The following is a 17951-nucleotide window of genomic DNA, read 5'->3' on the forward strand; positions in this document are numbered from 1 at the left end:
AGAGTACCATTCTATTATTTATATTCTCTTTTTCTCTGATGTTTGGGTAGTGCAGGGCCAGTGTTCACGTCTCACAGCTCCAGAGGTCTGGTCACTTCTTCTGTGGAGTTTACACTTTCTTCCTCAGTCAGCATTTTTTTTCTCTAGCTATTCCTAATTTTCCTCCCACATCCTTAAGTTGTGAGTTTTATTTTAGATAATGGCTGTGTGCAGTTGCTGTGTAAATATGTGTAAATCTATCCTTTGGCTGAATGAGATACAGTCCAGGTATTGTTCCTGTTTTGTGCCAGATGCTGCCAGGCTGAGTTTTAAACATTAACGTCCTTAACTATATTAATTTAGTTGAAATATTGATGGGTTAATAAGTAGTAAAATAATTTTTCTTATTTTTACTTTGCGCCCTCCCCTACTGTAACCTATCATTTATGGGGGAGGAGCGAAACCTTCAGATTCTTCAAAAATTTTGATCTCCGGTTTTCAACAGATCTCAACATTTTAGGGTCCACTGATACCGAAAACATTGATATCTTGATAATGGGTGCGTGCCTGTGTCTGTCTATATGTGTGTCTGTGTGTCACAGTTTCTTGAGGACAGTCTACAGCTGGACAGAATAATACCAAACTCGTAACTTAAGCCTGTTATGAGATGATGATGTGCTGATTAATTTTTGAGCCAAATCGTGCAAGAGAAAGAGGCACTCTAGAGGAACCCTCAAATACCATAATTCTGCAATGAATTATGAATTATTCTCATCAATTGCTCTCGTAATGACCTATTTTATGATCAGAAAGATCAGCATCAGAGTGGTAAATAATTACTGAAATGTTGTAGAATAGTTTGGGTAACTTTGTTCCTAGAGTGCAAAGCCTACTGGTGCTAACTCCTGACTTGATCAACAGTAAAGGAATAGTTCTGTGTTCAGAATGTGTGTGTATACCAAGTCTGGCAATAATATACCACCCCTATTATAACCATTATTTTTTTCCATTAGTAATTTTGCACATATTTATCCAACTTAATTATGTGCAAAACTGATGAAATGATTCATAGTCCAGAAAAATTATACTCTAATTTTAGTATGGACATTTGTGAACCACAGACTGACACTAAAGCAGCATTATAAAATGGTTCTGTATTTTGTACCTGCCTTGATTAACATACAAAGCAAGCTTTAATAAGATTTAGAGGAATTATAGAAAGCTGACATGGCAGTCGTGGAGAGAAAGATTACAGTTGGCCTATTGAGACTAATCCATGCTGGCACAGTTTTCATTGCTCATTCAAGGTTATAAAATCCACAATGTAAAGACTAGCAGAAAATAGATATCCTATTATGACATGAGAAAAGCAGACCACTATAGTTCTAAACTAATGGTATTTAAATTGTCACCTCGATTTACTATTTGTTGCTAATGGGCTTAGCATTATTTTTACTTGCAGAACACATTTGATGCATATCAGAAAGCACAGAGAGAGAGAGAAATCAAATTGTTTCCACCTTTGAATGCCACTGTTTTGCTAATATTATATAAAAATAAATATTTGAAAATAATATATTGTGTGCAGTTAAGATTAATTGTTCAGAAATGATAGTATCCAATATATGTTATCAAGCACTTAAATTTTCCAGCAACACCCCAAATTTAAATAATAACACTAATTATTTTTTTTTTAATAAAATGTGACCTACCATCAAGAAAATATTTTATTTATTTTTATGGTAGGAGCACTACTGGGTTTAGGTTAAAGTTTAGTTACATAGGGTCACTTGTAAATTCAGTCATGGGAATTTTATCAAGAAACATCTTGAATGCCAGGATTTAGCCACAATGCTGCACAGCTTGCCCCCCTTTACTGTGTGACTACATATAATCTACAGTCACTCAAAGTCAAGTAGCCACCTGGAAAATATTCTCTAACCATTTTCTTGTAACTGAGATGAGTTATTCCTGAACACAATGCAACCTTAAGAACGGGCTGTATCAAGGGGAACATTACCGTGGGGTCTCAACATTTTCATGGATGCTGGCATAACCTCTGAATCCCTAAATCTGGATTAGGTCAGTATGTTTATGAATTGCCTTGGCTATTGTGCTCAAAGAAAGCTCTTTCCTTATGTTAAAAGAAATGCAGTTATAATATAAATACATGATGCATGTTTATGTATTTTGTCTGTGATCCAGATTCACATAAAGATGAAGAGAAACAAGAACCAGAACGTATGTTAAACATATTTTCAGAATGTATTTTCAGCTCCAAAGAATTCTAGTATTTTTTTAAATCCATGTGACAAGAGTAAGAAGGGTATAAGAGATGAAGATACAAGGAGAAAGAATGAGAAGGAGACCAACAACAAGATGAAATGATGTGGGGTGAAAGATATGCAGGAGGATGGGTGTAATGAGGAGATGGCCACCATGGATAAGGAAAAACTCAGAAGGAGAGATGAAAGTCTAAATGATTGTGAAAAATATTATTAATTGAAGATGCCAGCAATCTCATTCCTACAAATCATAAACTGGACAAAAATAAATAAGTAAATAAAATAATGGTTTTGCCATCAAGCAGTCATCCTAATTCCTGTCAATTGTTTGCCAAACGTCTTACTTTCCTGGGATACTGAGGAAGAAAGGTATAAAATGACCAGGAAGTTGTAGTAAATATTTATAAGTGCTGTCTGTGCAAATGTTTGGGTTATTGCAGGGAAATTATATGCTTTATTTTAACTATAATAAGTCTGTTAATGTGTTAGAATAAATTAGATTGAATTTAACTTGGCATTCAAAGCATGTGTTCAGATGCCGGATTGACTTTGTCACTGTCATTTTCATCAATCTCTAAATCCCCAAATCCTATACTGGGTTGAAGAAATCCTCTAACACATTAACAGGGCCATGCTCAAGCCCACAAGCAAATGTGTGTAAATTTTACGATTTTTGTTTACAGAATTATGGGATCCTGTCTCTTAAATCCACCAAGACCGCTTAATGTGGATTCCAGCATGATACTAAGTTATGAAAGTCCGTGAAATATTTGCAGCAGTCGTTTCACCAAAAGGTTCAGGAACTGTAAGTAAACTTCAGTTGTCATTAATAGTGACAAAAGGCAGGATTATTAAAAACTATTTTTCTGTGTATAATATAGCTCAAACTATTTTCATTTGCAGTTTGCATGCTGATCTTAGAAAGGTTAATGGTTCAGTGGTGTATTTTTTTGAATGCCTTCAAAAAGTTTACTAAAAGTCTTTAAAAATGTAAGTGTAAACGAAGACCCAAAAGTAGACATTGAAATTCATTTGTTAAGGTAGACAGTAATGGCTGGTAATGTGACTAATGTGTCTAATGACAAGCAAGCTTGGGAGCTAAATGTCTGCAGCATTAACCCTGCATTTACTTGGTTATGTGCAACACTGACTTAAATCAGTTAGCACCTATAACTTACCATTTGGAAATCCCACAACTGAAATGCACAGACATATAAAAACAAGTAGGAATTTCATAAGATACGTGAAAGTCACAATCTAGAACAAGGATGGACTTATTTAATTAAGATAAGTATGTGAGACAAAAACATGTCTGCCTGGTAATCAAAATTTCCTTATTTTTCACTGGTGTGAGTAAGAATGAGAGAAAAGAAATATGGCATTGAGTGCAGTGAATAAGAAAACAACAGAGTCATGTGAAAAAGTTCAAATTCAAGCTTATTGTCATGTGTAAAATATACAATAAAAATCTTATTTGCCTGTCTTCCCCAGACTAGTGACAGTAGCTAGTATGAATCTAATAATGGTTTGTTTAGTAATTATGGGGTGATTGTGGTGCTGAGAAGAAATGTTTTATTCTATGTTACAGTCCATTCATTCATTCTTCCATTCATCCATCCATATAATCATAAACCTAAAGAAAAATGCTACTTTTTTTTCAGAAGGAAATTAATTAAACCTTCAAAATGGCAGGTGTTGTCAAAACCTGTCACACAAGCACTGAACCTCCTAGGATAGTAATACAAGTAATGGACAGTGACTCAAGGGAGTCTGATGGTGCTGAGTCCAGGTGAGTGTGAATCTATCTGAAAAATCTGAATATTTTTGTTAAGATAATATAGTGACAGAGTGCCTGAAAATGTCAGTCAGTCAGCCAGTCATCGTCCAACCCACTATATCCTAACACAGGGTCACGGGGGTCTGCTGGAGCCAATCCCAGCCAGCACAGGGCGCAAGGCAGGAACAAATCCCAGGCAGCACTCCGGGACACACACACACCAAGCACACACTAGGGACAATTTAGGATCGCCAATGCACCTAACCTGCATGTCTTTGGACTATGGGAGGAAACCGGAGTACCTGGAGGAAACCCACGCAGACATGGGGAGAACATGCAAACTCCACGCAGGGCGGACCTGGGAAGCGAACCCAGGTCTCCTTACTGCAAGGCAGCAGTGCTACCACTGTTCCTGAAAATGTTTTTTGACCAATTCTGCATTTTTTGTTTTTATTTTTTAATTCTCCATTAAGTACTTTTTAAAATATAATTGTGAAAATATTTGAAGACGCAGAAAAAAGATCACATAGAATCAAGTGACATTTTTATAGTATATTTAATTTAAGTTAATAATTTTCTTTATTACCACATGTACAGTACATTCAATACATTACCTATTGAGAAGAACAAATCATAACTATGTTGTCCTATTACCATTATAATTGAGATATGGCCATCTGGTAAAGGAAGAAAGGAAAGCAAAAGCCCCACTTAACAGCATTTATTGGGAAAATTGCCACCCTTTTATGCATGTGGTTCTCCTGTTGGCCCGGGCCACCCATTGCTATATAAATGGAGCATTTAAATAACCTTTTCTAATGGGATTAATAAACTGTCAAAAGTAATAGGTCAAAAGACAGTCATGAGTTACAAGTGCTATTGCATTCTATATCATTTGGAGTGAGAGCCACATAAAGTCAGTCAGCCCAACAACTTTTATGCATAAAAAGAAAAAACATTTAAGGGGTTCCAGGGATGAAAAAAATGCCAAATCAATGTGTTTAAGTAGTTTCTTATTATTTTTTATCTTTTCTCCTAGAAGATTTAATGCATTGATTCTTGTCAACAGTTGGAGAATTCAGTTTCCTTCCAAAATAATTAAAACTAACTAAACAATGCAAATTATGCAAAATAAGATGTACCCTTAAATGTGTTAGACAAGCTCAGCTCAGGTTAGAGATACTTCAAGCCCTATGAGTCGTATAGTATCCCAGAAAATGTGTCCTATTTAGGATAACTGTAAATTTTAAATTATTTATTTATTTTCTTTGTTCAGAAGCACAATGACAGCAGAAACCTTTAAGCAGCATACAGCCCTACACCACAAGTCACATAACATAAATAAAGAGCCGAAACTGAAGCTAGAAACTTAATGTCACACATGTGTAATTGTTTGGTGTTATTTATTGTAAATAAATGTTCAATACATATGCAACTTAGTCCATTTTACTGAAAATGTTTTTCAGCATTATAAAGGAAATGTTGTAATAAATTAAAGATATATATTTTTGAAAGGTAAAATAATATCGATTTTAAATTACAGGCTAGTGTATAACAATAAAGTATTAATTGTAATTTGAATGTTTTCAATATTTTGCAGAATTCATAGGCTCCCTGGTTATGTGGCACCAAGTAATACTAACAATAACAGTAATAAAGAGAAGTAAGTACATACAATATTGGGCATCTGTGTGATATATTATGCGTGAAGAGTGCAGGGTTATGATATGCAAAAGATGCTTGATCATTAATTTAACAATCTGCATGTCCAATGGTTCTAATTTACTTGGTTGTTTGATAAATACTGTAGAACAAAAGGTCTTCTACAGAATGGGTCTTTCACATTATTAACACTAGAATCCAGGAAGCCTACGAAAAAACTTGTAATCCTAATCTTAAATTCCTTCGCACCTCTCTATCAGCGTCTTTTGTTTTGCAAATGTGTCGATCAGCACAAGCAGAAAGCAGCCTGCTATTCCATCCCCCCCACAGACAGAGCTCAGCTTGGGCAAAAATTTCTCCCAGCTCAAGTCTCCTTTATCTGTGTGTGAGGTGCCTGGAGTTGTATAGGGTAAATAATATATACTGTAGTTATTTGGAACACATGCATTTCATGTATGCTCTGTGTCTACAATGATCTATGTAATTGTAGGATGACAGGAAATGCGAGAAATACATGAAATGTTGAACATATACCTAAAACAAACTTTTTTCATGTTATAGTACTAACGACAAAATTTTGACATGAAGTGTATAATGTGTCAAGCCTGAAGTCCAGATATCAAATAAACACTTTCACAATAGGTACACGTATAACAAAACAAGTTTGCCTTTATTCTAGAATATAACCAAAGAAAAAGAAATCGGGTTAGGGTACGAAGTTGACACGACCGCTTAGGTGGTACAGTGATAAGAACTGCTGACTCATAATCAAGAGGTCGCAGGATCGATTCCGTGCACTTCCCAGAATTACAATTTTGAGTAGTGAGCAGCTCTTATTGTTACTATTATACAGTAAAAACATACATTTGAGTCTATAACAGCTGGTGTAAATTTATACTACTTGTAAAGGTCAGCATTTGTTTTCTTTTAGTTCAGTTTTATTTTCTCAGTCATATTCGCTCCCAAACTCCCAAAAAAACCTCACTCTGTTCATTCCATTCTTGACTAGGTCGGCATGGATACTATTTCCTATACCTAGTATTAAAATACAGGACACTTTGTCTCTTCATCTCTTTCTTCCAGTAAATGCCCATACTGTATATTATAGTTTGCTCATCATACAAGTTCTAGAAGACTATCTGACAAAGTAAGTGTGCAGTTACTGTGCAGTTGACAATATATTATTTCCCATACTGTACCAAACTTGAAATCATTTAAAAGTCATGTAACTAATGTCAAAGGCCATAATTTTAACATGAACCTTAAGAGTTTATAGTTTCTGCTTCTCCTGTCATTAGAGTCACCTTCTTCAATTTTAATGAAGAGTGATAGCCAATGTAGATTGATGGAGTTTTACAAACATATGCACTCTCTGTTGGCGTGCATACTCTGGTACCAGTATGCAGTACCTTCTTACTAGTCATTACAACTTTTACTGTTTAGTTTCTTAATACAAGTATATTTTTTAATAAAATTACTTATCACTTGATCAGCTGTCAGCATCTAATGGTCATTATGCCCTAAAAAAAAGCAACTTCCTTACTACATATTATAGTTTTGTCCACATAAAGTGTATATTCACATACCATTTAAGTTCTAAAGTTGCAGCTTCAGAGATTCTGATTTAATTCCTAACAAGGATGCTGTTGACATGAATGGCGTGTCCACTTGTTTACATGGGGTTCCTGTTGCAATTGTGTTTTCCTTCCATGTTGTGAGGTCGAGTGAAGTCTAAATTAGACCTTTGAGACTGTGTAAGATACTCTCTAAAAGTCAAGCATCTTAGTGTAGTGTTCTCCAGCCAGGTACCATTGCTACCAGCATAGTTTATAGAGAGAATAATGTAAGAAAATGAACATGTTAATTTACTAGAATTGCTATAGCTTGATTGGAATTATAGTCCCTGTCTTAAAAATACATTTAAAAGTCATGGTTATTAGATTATGCATGAAAAATGTAAACTAACCCACTGTAAAGGTCTGATAATATATTTTTATTTCTTAGTGAAGAAAAAAAGAAAAAGAAGAAAGAAAAAAAGGGGTAAGATATTCCATTTGTTTAAATCAATGATTCTCACTTTAACTTGTTTACATTTATGAAAATTCAAAATGTGAGGTTTAATTGCCCAGTTTTATGTCTGTTCCAGTAAAACTGAGGACAAAAACGAAAAAAAGAAGGAGAAGAAAGCAAAGGAAAAAGGAACAAATGACAATGACAACAAAGACAAAGATAAAAAAGAAGAGTATGTTTTTTCTTTCTCCTTTTTTCATACATTTCATTTTAACTGGATTTCTGAAACAGGACCTAGAATTTCAACATGTAGCATATACTGTATGGTGCTATATCTGGCAATGATGTTTTCTATTTTAACATACTCATATAATGATATTTTATTGAAGAGACTGTTAAATTATAAAATGTGATCATTATTTATAAATTGTCATGCTCTAGCTAACTGGAGGCATTTGAAATCACACCTCCCTTTAATTTAATGCTATTTTTCTTTAATATGTCATTTTTTATACTGGTACAATTGGTATAGTATGTAAAGAGCATACATATATTGATTTTTTACCAATCTGTCATGAATGAATATATTTATGAAAAATAAGAAAAAAGGAATTTAAAATATAAAGAATTAATGTTTAAAAGTACACCCAATGAACAAAAAATCGTTACATCTAGAAGCAGTGATTTTCTTTGGATGGATACTAAAATTTATGTACTGTAAATGATTTCCATTACATTCACAAGTGGCACTAAACTCTTTGTTGTCACCATTCAAAGAAGGTTAATTTATAGTGACTTTAGGACATCTGACACTCCAGCACACCAAGAATGCATTGAGAATACCTCTGCTAGTTATGGGTGCCACTTACTGAGTTTGATGGGGCCTGGATTGTTATTTCTTTGTAAGGCTGCATGATCAACCAGACTTGTCGGAGGATATATTGACTAAAGAAATGTGACATGCTTGGCAGAGTAGGTCTCAGAGGAGTAACACCATTGGATGAATGGTGGATTATGAGACAGATGCCAGACTAATATCATTCAGTACATTCATAGTGATGTCTGTCACAAAGCTTTCACTATCACAGAATTTATTTAGTTTACCATTGCGTTTCAATATACCAATATACATTTCAATTGCCATGGAAATGTGTCAGTGATGAGTCCTGCTCCTGAGTTCGGGAAAATTCATGGCTATGATCTGATGTCTAAATTTATTTTTTCTGACTGTTTCTTGAACTTTGCACAAAAACTATACATGAGGACTTAGGATTTAGAACACAAGGTATTCATTGTTGACTTTCATTTTTTAATCTGAGTTATTTTATCCATCCATCCATCCATTATCCAACTATATCCTAGCACAGGGTCACGGGGGTCTGCTGGAGTCAATCCCAGCCAACGCAGGGCGCAAGGCAGGAACAAATCCAGGGCAGAGTGCCAGCCCACTGCAGGGCACACACACACACACACACACACACCAAGCACACACTAGGGACAATTTAGGATCGTCAATGCACCTAACCTGCATGTCTTTGGACCGTGGGAGGAAACCAGAGCACCCAGAGGAAACCCACGCAGACACGGGGAGAACATGCAAACTGGGAAGCGAACCCAGGTCTCCTTACTGCGAGGCAGCAGTGCTACCATTGCACCACCAAGTTATTTTAACTATATAAAAATCAAATTCTCCCACAACACCATTTATCTTTCTTATGGGGTCACTGCCATTTTTGGGTCCTGTAGCCATGAAACAGGCTGGTTTTCAGGAGGCATGTCCCAGAAGTTGCATGACTGTATTTATGCCTGCTGTGCACTAGGACACTTTTTACAAGATTGTGGAATCACCAGACATTTGACATTCATTTCTTTGTCATTTTTGAAAGTTCAGTTTACAAATTTCATTTTTGACTACAGTTTAAGACGGTTTGGCTCTTTACTCTGGTTCTTGACTTTCTTCCCCATTATTTGACTACCTTATTATTGTTACATATGCCTGGCCTTCTTTTGACTTCTTGGTTGAGACTTTTGGCTTGCCATTTAGACAATGACTGATTCCCAATTCCAATTTCCATTATTACTGCTGCCTTCCCTGTGCAGTAAGTTATACTCTGGGGAATGCACAGCTGTCCAAGGGTAGTTGTGTTGCCAAATGTGTCTCAGATGCAGCCTAAGCTGGCACCACCATTAAGGTGAATTAGGCATTCTATGGTTGGGGCAGGGGGGCAGAGCCAGCTGCATGGGTTAGCTACCGAACAGTCGGTTAGTGCACTAATAAGCTTGGCCTGGGGTGGAAAATAACCTAACACTGGCACTGAGTTCAGCATATGGGCACCATTCAGGAATACTCCATAAGTTTAGCACACTGTTACCTCTCCAGAGCAGCTGTTTCACAGAGCTTGGTTTAATGTACTAAAGGACACCATCCCACATCATGCATAATTCAGCGGATACGTACAACTCGCACATGAAGTTGTATTCAGAATCAATTCATTGGTCTGGTTTTGGAATAATTTTTACTAACTTATCACCTGTTTTGTATATGAGTCTTTATGGAAGTTGCACATTGCTTTAAGGGTGTATTTTTAATCAAAACTGTGCTTATACTTGCTTAGTACTATAAAGCTATTCACCCCTTCGGGCTTTTTCACATTTAATTGTGTTACAGCATGGGACCATAATGTATTCAACTTTGGCCTTAGTCAAAATTATAGCTGTGCACATTAAAACTTAAACCCACTATTTTTGGCAAATTTGCTCAAGTTCCCTCAAGTTTGATGGGAACTGTTTGTGAACAGGCTATTTTTTTATACATTACATAGATATTCAATTGAACTTATTTCTCCAGGCTTTTGCTGTATTTTTCAAGATATGGTCTTACGGAGAGATGGATTCCATGTCCCAGTTATCTTGTGAATTGCATTAGGTTTTCTTTCAAGATTTTTCTGTACTTAGCTCCATCACTTTTCCCTTATATTATTGTAAGGTTTACAGTCCTTGCTGCAGAGAAGCATCCACACAGTAAAATACCACAACCAGAATACTTCACTGTGGGGGTGGCTGTTCTCGGTACTATTTTAGGCTTTGGCCAAGCATAAATCTTAGCACTGGTCTCATCAAACAAGAGAATCTTCTTTCAGCTTGTTGAGACTCCTACAGGCAAATGAGCAAAACTCCAGCTAAAATGTGATTTCAGTAAAGGCTTTCTTCGTGCCATCTTTCTGTTCAAGCCTGATATACTATATGTCTTTGTTCCATCTCTGTAAGTTCTTTAGATTTGGCAAAAGCCTCTTGGTAACCTTCCTGTCTGAACAGTTAGTTTTAGATGTAGATGTTCTATCAGACAGTTGTGGCGAGCGCCCTCTTCTACGCAGTGGTGTGCTGGGAAGGCAGCATAAAGAAGAGGGACGCCTCATGCCTGGACAGACTGGTGGGGAAGGCAGGCTCTATTGTAGGCATGGAGCTGGACAGTTTGACATCTGTGGCAGAGCGACGGGCGCTGAGCAGGCTCCTGTCAATAATGGAGAATCCACTGCATCCACTGAACAGTATCACCTCCAGACAGACGAGCAGCTTCAGCGACAGACTGCTGTCACTGTCCTGCTCCACTGACAGACTGAGGAGATCGTTCCTCCCCCACACTATGCGACTCTTCAATTCCACCCGGGGAGGTAAATGCTAACATTATTTAAGGTTATTGTCTGTTTTTACCTACATTTTTATTACTCTTTAATATTGTTTTTTTGTATCAGTATGCTGCTGCTGGAGTATGTGAATTTCCCCTTGGGATTGATAAAGTATCTATCTATCTATCTATCTATCTATCTATCTATCTATCTATCTATCTATCTATCTATCTATCTATCTATCTATCTATCTATCTATCTATCTATCTATCTATCTATCTATCTATCTATCTATCTATCTATCTATCTATCTATCTATCTAAAGTTCTGGGCAGATTCATATTTGTTCCACACTTCATCGCCTTTTTAATGATGGACTTCACTGTGCTTTGATTTATGCTCAGTGCCTTGGAAATGTTTTTATATCTTTGGCCCTGACTAGTATTTTTCAAGAACCGTGTCTCAGATTTGCTTAGAGTGTTCCTTGGTGTTCATAGTGTAGAGAAGCTCCCTGTCACTGGTGTGTGTATCCTGAAAGTATGTGAAACATTTCAATTCAATGTCTTTCAAGTAACTGCTTGACTTGAATAAGAGAGTTGATTATTTCTGAGGTAATATAGGTGTGTCAAAGGAATTAGTGAATACTTATGCCGTGAATTATTTTCTGCTTTCTATTTTTAATTAATTTAGAAAAATTTCTGGATTGTTTTTCTGACACTAAATATTTTATGTTTCCATGCTTTAAAAACATGAACAAATCAAAGTGATTACTTTTTATAGCCACTGTATTTAACAAAATCTTAAATCTTAAAATGTATTTCCTGAACCTCCCCTCCTGGCATAGAGACAACCACCAAACCTTCAACAACTAATTGTCTGAAGCTCCCTAAGTGAACCAACAGAAAATGGCACATCTCCATGCCTACAGAAAAGATGCAAATCATGTGCCCACTTCTATGATACAGACCGTATAGTTATACCACACTGCCGACTTGAACATCACATAAAGGGATCATTTTTCTGCAGATCATCTAATGTGGTCTACCTAATTTTCTGCATGAAATGTCCTGACACTGCACTCTATGTGGGAGAAACTGGACAAACACTCCGCCAGAGAATGAATTTACACAGGTTCCACATTAAATATGGCAACACAGATGTTCCTGTAGCGGCCCACTTCAACAGCCATGGACACTGTGAGAGGGACTTTAAAGTCACAGTGCTTATGGGCAACTTCAAAACACAGCAAGAGAGAAAAGAATGGGAAGTTAAACTCATGCTAAAATTTAATACATTACAACATGGATTGAATAGAGACAAGAGTTTTATGGCCAGATATGAGGATTGTTTACATCTCTCTGAATGACACAAACAACCTGACTACAGATCCACATTGTTTTGAAAAAACTCATTACAAACTTCAAAAGACTTTGTTGGACAGTTATCTTATCCAAAGATCTTGACAATACATTGTTCTTTTCTCTCTTGTTAAATTAACCCTAGCCTGAATGAATCTATTAATTTTTTACATTTAAAATTTCACATTTAAAGATTTACCAATGTTGTTTCTTGTCCTAGAGTGTGTATATAAACATAGGGAACTCCAGTCTCTGTATTACATCTTGCCTGAAGAAGGGGCCTGAGTTGCCTCGAAAGGTTGCATATTGTAATCTTTTTAGTTAGCCAATAAAAGGTGTCATTTTGCTTGGCTTTTCTCTACAAAATCTTAAAGAAATTATTTTGTACCTTTGTACAATGAAGTTTTATTAGCATATTTCTAGATGTTTAATAATTTCTGAAGTAAACCATTTTATTCTTTCCTTTGGCAGGCCAAAGAAGGAAATTTTAATAATTGATCCAGCAGGCAATTTGTATTACAATTGGCTTTTTGTTATTACAATGCCAGTGATGTACAACTGGACAATCATCATAGCCAGGTAACGTAACTTGATGTTTGTACTTTTTCAAGTTGGTGAAACAAACATACGTACATTGCAATATCTTATTTTAACATTGGTACAGGCTTAAAACACATATGCAAATTCAAAGTAAAGTACATAATTTATGTGAATTTCCCCTTGGGGATAAATAAAGTATCTATCTATCTATCTATCTATCTATCTATCTATCTATCTATCTATCTATCTATCTATCTATCTATCTATCTATCTATCTATCTATCTATCTATCTATCTAATTTTATAATTGATGTACAGCACATAAACACACATATTGTATCAAGGTAAACAAATCGAAAAATAAAAATTAATCTACCTGGTTAAATATAAACTAGGTTATGAGAATGTAAAGTTTCACTAACATACAGTAAAAGCTGAGATTTGTACAGTTAACAACACTGCAGTGGAAAATAAAAACTCTAGTTAACATTATTCTTATGGAAAATAAAGCCCTGGAGGGGTTATAACATGTAAACTCGCAGTTCTGATGGTCTTTGCCCACTGAGCAATCTTTCCTTTTTCTGGGAATTCAGTAGTATCATGTGCGTATGTTAAAATTTTAAATCTGTAATAAAACACTGTGGTCTGTTGTTTTAACACTAGCCATTGAATCCTAATATTCCCAATTATTTTGTTGTCTTATTTCACAAACTGGATTTTTTAAAATAAATATTAGTGTCAATCATTTATTTATTTAAAAAATAACTAACACAATTCACATCTCTCATCAGGGTGTGCTAAACTAAAGTAGACAGTCCCAAGCTGAATGTACATACTGTAAATACTGAGACCAATGAGGAACCCTCTCTACTTGAGGCAGCACAGAAGCCCTAAAGCTAAAGCCTTGTGCTCACACATCCACAGAGAGTCAAATTACATTTAACAGTTAAGCTAAAATACACACATTTGTGTAAAGAAACACCAGAATACTCAAAAACTAATTAAACTATCAGAAGAACATGCTAACTCCAAAAAGATGGTGACTTGGTCGAGAAGTGATCTCAGGTACCCAGAGCTCTGTTACAGTAGTGGTAGCTGCTGAACCACTGTATTGACTCGGTTGATACACTAATTCTTTGAGAATGATGCATCTACAAAAATGACAGAAATCCTAAAATGTTGTTGTAACTATGGGTTGGGGGATAAAATAAGCATATACTAGTCACTTTTTTGCAACTCATCAAACCAAAATGACTTTTTTAATTTATTTTGCAATAGCTTCTCTGAATAAGGCATGAAAATCTAATAATATGTGGGGTTTCTTTGCAGGGAAAAATCTGTTTGCCTGGTCATATGACATATGTCTAGGCAAATCTTGAGGATGCTTTACGGTAGTGTTAGTTGGCTTCAAAAAAATGAAGATTCATTAGTTGATATATTGTAAAACAGTTTGTCATATATAATGGCTGTTGTCTTTTTTAGGGCTTGCTTTGAAGAACTACAACAAGACTACCTGAGCGCATGGTTTATCATGGACTACCTTTCTGACATAATTTACTTAGGCGATATGTTTGTCAGGACAAGAACAGGTGCGTACAATAGAAGTTTCAGTAAATTCTGTATTATTCTTGTAGAAAATTCTGAAAGTAGTTTTAATGCAAGTTTTTTCATGGTTCCATGGGCCATGCTGTGATTTTCTGTTTTATAGGTACCCCAATAGAATAATTCTTACCTGTAATATGTCTTTCTTTAACATTTGTTTACATTTTTTCTTTAGTCATAGCTGATCAGATTATGATAGATCTGGTGAAAGCCTCAGAGATGATAAAGAAGATGTGAGCTGACAGAGAAGACAAAAATAAACTGGATATTAGGAAATAAATAAAGACTATCTTAAATTGTAAAGCACTGTGTTACTGAGGCAATTTGATTCTAGCTCAGGCTAGCCTCCATAAGTAGACATTTACAACAAATCATGAAAGAGCTGCAGTACATTCAGGTAAAAAGAAAATGACCCTAGTGCTGTAAATAACTAAATATACACACACAGAGTCAGAAGTATTCTCATCCTAGTGGTACATAGCTCACAGAATTACTTGATATGCTGCTCCTTGTATTTATGATAAAATCACATTATACCCACCCTGTTGTTTTAGGAATATGCACTATAAAGTAATTAACAAAAAACTGATTTCTGATTTTTTTTTTTTAATGAGCTTGTTTTAGGATACCTTGAGCAAGGTTTGCTGGTGAAAGATGAACTAAAGTTGCGTGAACGATACATGAAGACCATGCAGTTTAAGCTGGATGTTCTATCAATGATTCCCACAGATATCTTCTATTTCAAGATGGGACTGAATTACCCTGAACTAAGATTAAACAAGCTCTTTCGTGTTGCTCGCATGTTTGAGTTCTTTCAAAGAACAGAAACAAGAACCAATTATCCCAACATATTCAGGATCTCTAATCTTGTTATGTATATTGTCATTATTATACACTGGAATGCTTGTCTTTACTTCTCATTTTCCAAAGCAATTGGTTTTGGAGCAGATACTTGGGTCTACCCTAACATATCACATCCTGAGTTTGGACGTCTTGCACGGAAATATGCTTATAGCCTGTACTGGTCCACTCTGACTCTAACTACTATTGGAGAAACCCCTCCTCCAGTTCAGGACTCTGAATATTTTTTTGTTGTTATTGACTTTCTAGTCGGTGTGCTGATTTTCGCTACCATTGTTGGTAATGTTGGCTCAATGATTTCTAACATGAATGCTGCAAGAGCAGAATTTCAAGGAAGAATTGATGCCATTAAGCAGTATATGCACTTTCGTAAGGTCAGCAAAGACCTGGAAAAAAGGGTTATCAAGTGGTTTGACTATCTGTGGACCAACAAAAAGGCTGTGGATGAAAGAGAAGTGCTCAGGTACCTCCCAGACAAGCTGCGTGCAGAAATTGCCATTAATGTTCACCTTGACACCCTTAAGAAAGTGCGTATTTTTGCAGATTGTGAAGCAGGGCTCCTGATTGAGCTGGTACTAAAACTAAGGCCACAGGTCTATAGTCCTGGTGATTATATTTGTCGGAAAGGAGACATTGGGAGAGAAATGTATATCATCAAGGAAGGGAAACTGGCTGTGGTTGCAGATGATGGAATTACTCAGTTTGTAGTTCTTAGTGATGGTAGTTATTTTGGTGAGATCAGCATCTTGAACATCAAGGGAAGCAAAGCTGGAAATCGTAGAACAGCCAATATTCGAAGTATAGGTTATTCAGACTTGTTTTGCTTGTCCAAGGATGATCTTATGGAAGCCCTTGTTGAGTATCCAGATGCCAAGGCAATGCTAGAGGAGAAAGGAAAGCAAATCTTAATGAAAGATGGACTCTTAGATTTAGAGCAGGCCCAGCTGGGGCCAGACCCTAAGGATATGGAAGAAAAAGTAAATAGGATGTTTTCATCTGTGGAAAATCTTCAAACTAAATTTGCCAGGTTGCTGGCTGAGTATGATGCAGGCCAACAGAAGTTAAAACAAAGAGTAACCAGGATTGAAAAAAAACTGTTGTCATCTAGGGAGGAACTTGTGTCAGAATTAGTAGATCAGGAGGCAGATCCTGGCCAAGCTGAAAAGCAAGAGGAATAAGGCTTATTTGTACTGAAACCAGTCAGCATGGCAATGCAGTGATCAGGGCTGCTGCCCCCCCAGGGGCAAGGAATTCAGTTTGGCATAGCCATGGTTTGTGTGGTGTCTGCATATTTTCAATATGTCTACATGGATTTTTCTGCGGGTATTGTGGTTTCATCCCTCAGCCTAAACACATAAATCAGTTAATTAACTGTAAACTGGCCTAATATGAACTGATGTGTTCAGTGATGGATTGAGTGTCCTATCCGGGATAAGGTCTGCTGCTGGAATAAGCTATGGCTCCTTGTGACTGTAAAACTGAATTAAATGGGTTTAGTAAATTGATAGATGAATGGTTGCACTGAAACCCTCCATATGAATTCTGGGTGTTCAAATAAACTTTGAATAATATTTTGCATCTGATCCAGGAATAAACATTAAGCCAGGCAGGTATGCCAGGCACATATGTATTATTTCACAAACTCTATAGCTACAGCATAAAAATAAATGTGTAAATATGGTAATTGTTGAAATAAGGCTCAATATAGCATATGAGATTAGTTTTGTCTGCTCTATTATTTTTATTTATTTTACAAACACCAAAGTGGTTATTTTTTTACTGTTATGCATTACAATCAAAAAAATTATATCTATGCTGAGTCAAGAGAATATACTACTTTGACACATATATGTAGGATTAAGTACTTTAACACCAATAATAATATTGTTTAATACCATTGTAAATATTAAACTCCTTAGAGTCTGTATGATTACATTTAATAAAGTTTCACTATCTTGCTTTTTGTCATTTGTTTAAAGAAATAATTATAAGCCATTATAATTACTAGATGCAATAGTGCTTTGTTTTACAATTGATGTTATTGGCTGTTTTGCATTATATTATTGTAAAAAATAGCTGTATTAATGACTGCATTCATTTTTTAGCTATTGGATGCTCAGCAGTTCTCGTGGTAGCTGATTACAGAAAATCAGCTTCTTGAGTTAGTTAATGCCATGCGGGTAATGGACTGTTATTTGCAAGTGCCAATGTGGTGAGTCTATGTCTAAGATATCACAAAAAGTACACTAGC

The 17951-nt window shown here is 35.8% G+C and overlaps 1 protein-coding gene across 2 annotated transcripts; it reads left to right on the plus strand.

Annotated features, from left to right (window-relative positions):
• The first annotated feature begins 2850 nt into the window (after positions 1-2850).
• cnga1b (cyclic nucleotide gated channel subunit alpha 1b) lies at positions 2851-17292 on the plus strand. 2 transcript variants are annotated; one of them, XM_051928356.1, is made up of 8 exons: positions 2851-3069; positions 3926-4053; positions 5642-5704; positions 7708-7743; positions 7850-7945; positions 13169-13276; positions 14720-14826; positions 15464-17292. In XM_051928356.1, exons 2-8 carry the CDS (start codon positions 3950-3952, stop codon positions 16876-16878), a joined length of 1929 nt encoding a protein of 642 aa, XP_051784316.1. In that variant the 5' UTR covers positions 2851-3069; positions 3926-3949; the 3' UTR covers positions 16879-17292. The 2 variants fall into 2 exon arrangements, with proteins under 2 accessions (XP_051784316.1, XP_028658827.2); XM_028802994.2 differs by having other exon boundaries at positions 3929-4053.
• The last annotated feature ends 659 nt before the right edge of the window (positions 17293-17951 follow it).

Source organism: Erpetoichthys calabaricus, chromosome 5 (genome assembly GCF_900747795.2).
Source record: "Erpetoichthys calabaricus chromosome 5, fErpCal1.3, whole genome shotgun sequence".
Lineage (NCBI taxonomy): Eukaryota > Metazoa > Chordata > Cladistia > Polypteriformes > Polypteridae > Erpetoichthys > Erpetoichthys calabaricus.

What these genes read in the sequence shown, in the direction of transcription:
- cnga1b (XM_051928356.1), top strand. Translation starts at nt 3,950, where the DNA reads ATGGCAGGTGTTGTCAAAACCTGTCACACAAGCACTGAACCTCCTAGG. An exon ending in AAGAAGAAAGAAAAAAAGGG is followed by an intron (nt 7,744 to 7,849) that starts GTAAGATATTCC and finishes TGTCTGTTCCAG; the next exon opens with TAAAACTGAGGACAAAAACG. An exon ending in TGGACAATCATCATAGCCAG is followed by an intron (nt 13,277 to 14,719) that starts GTAACGTAACTT and finishes TGTCTTTTTTAG; the next exon opens with GGCTTGCTTTGAAGAACTAC.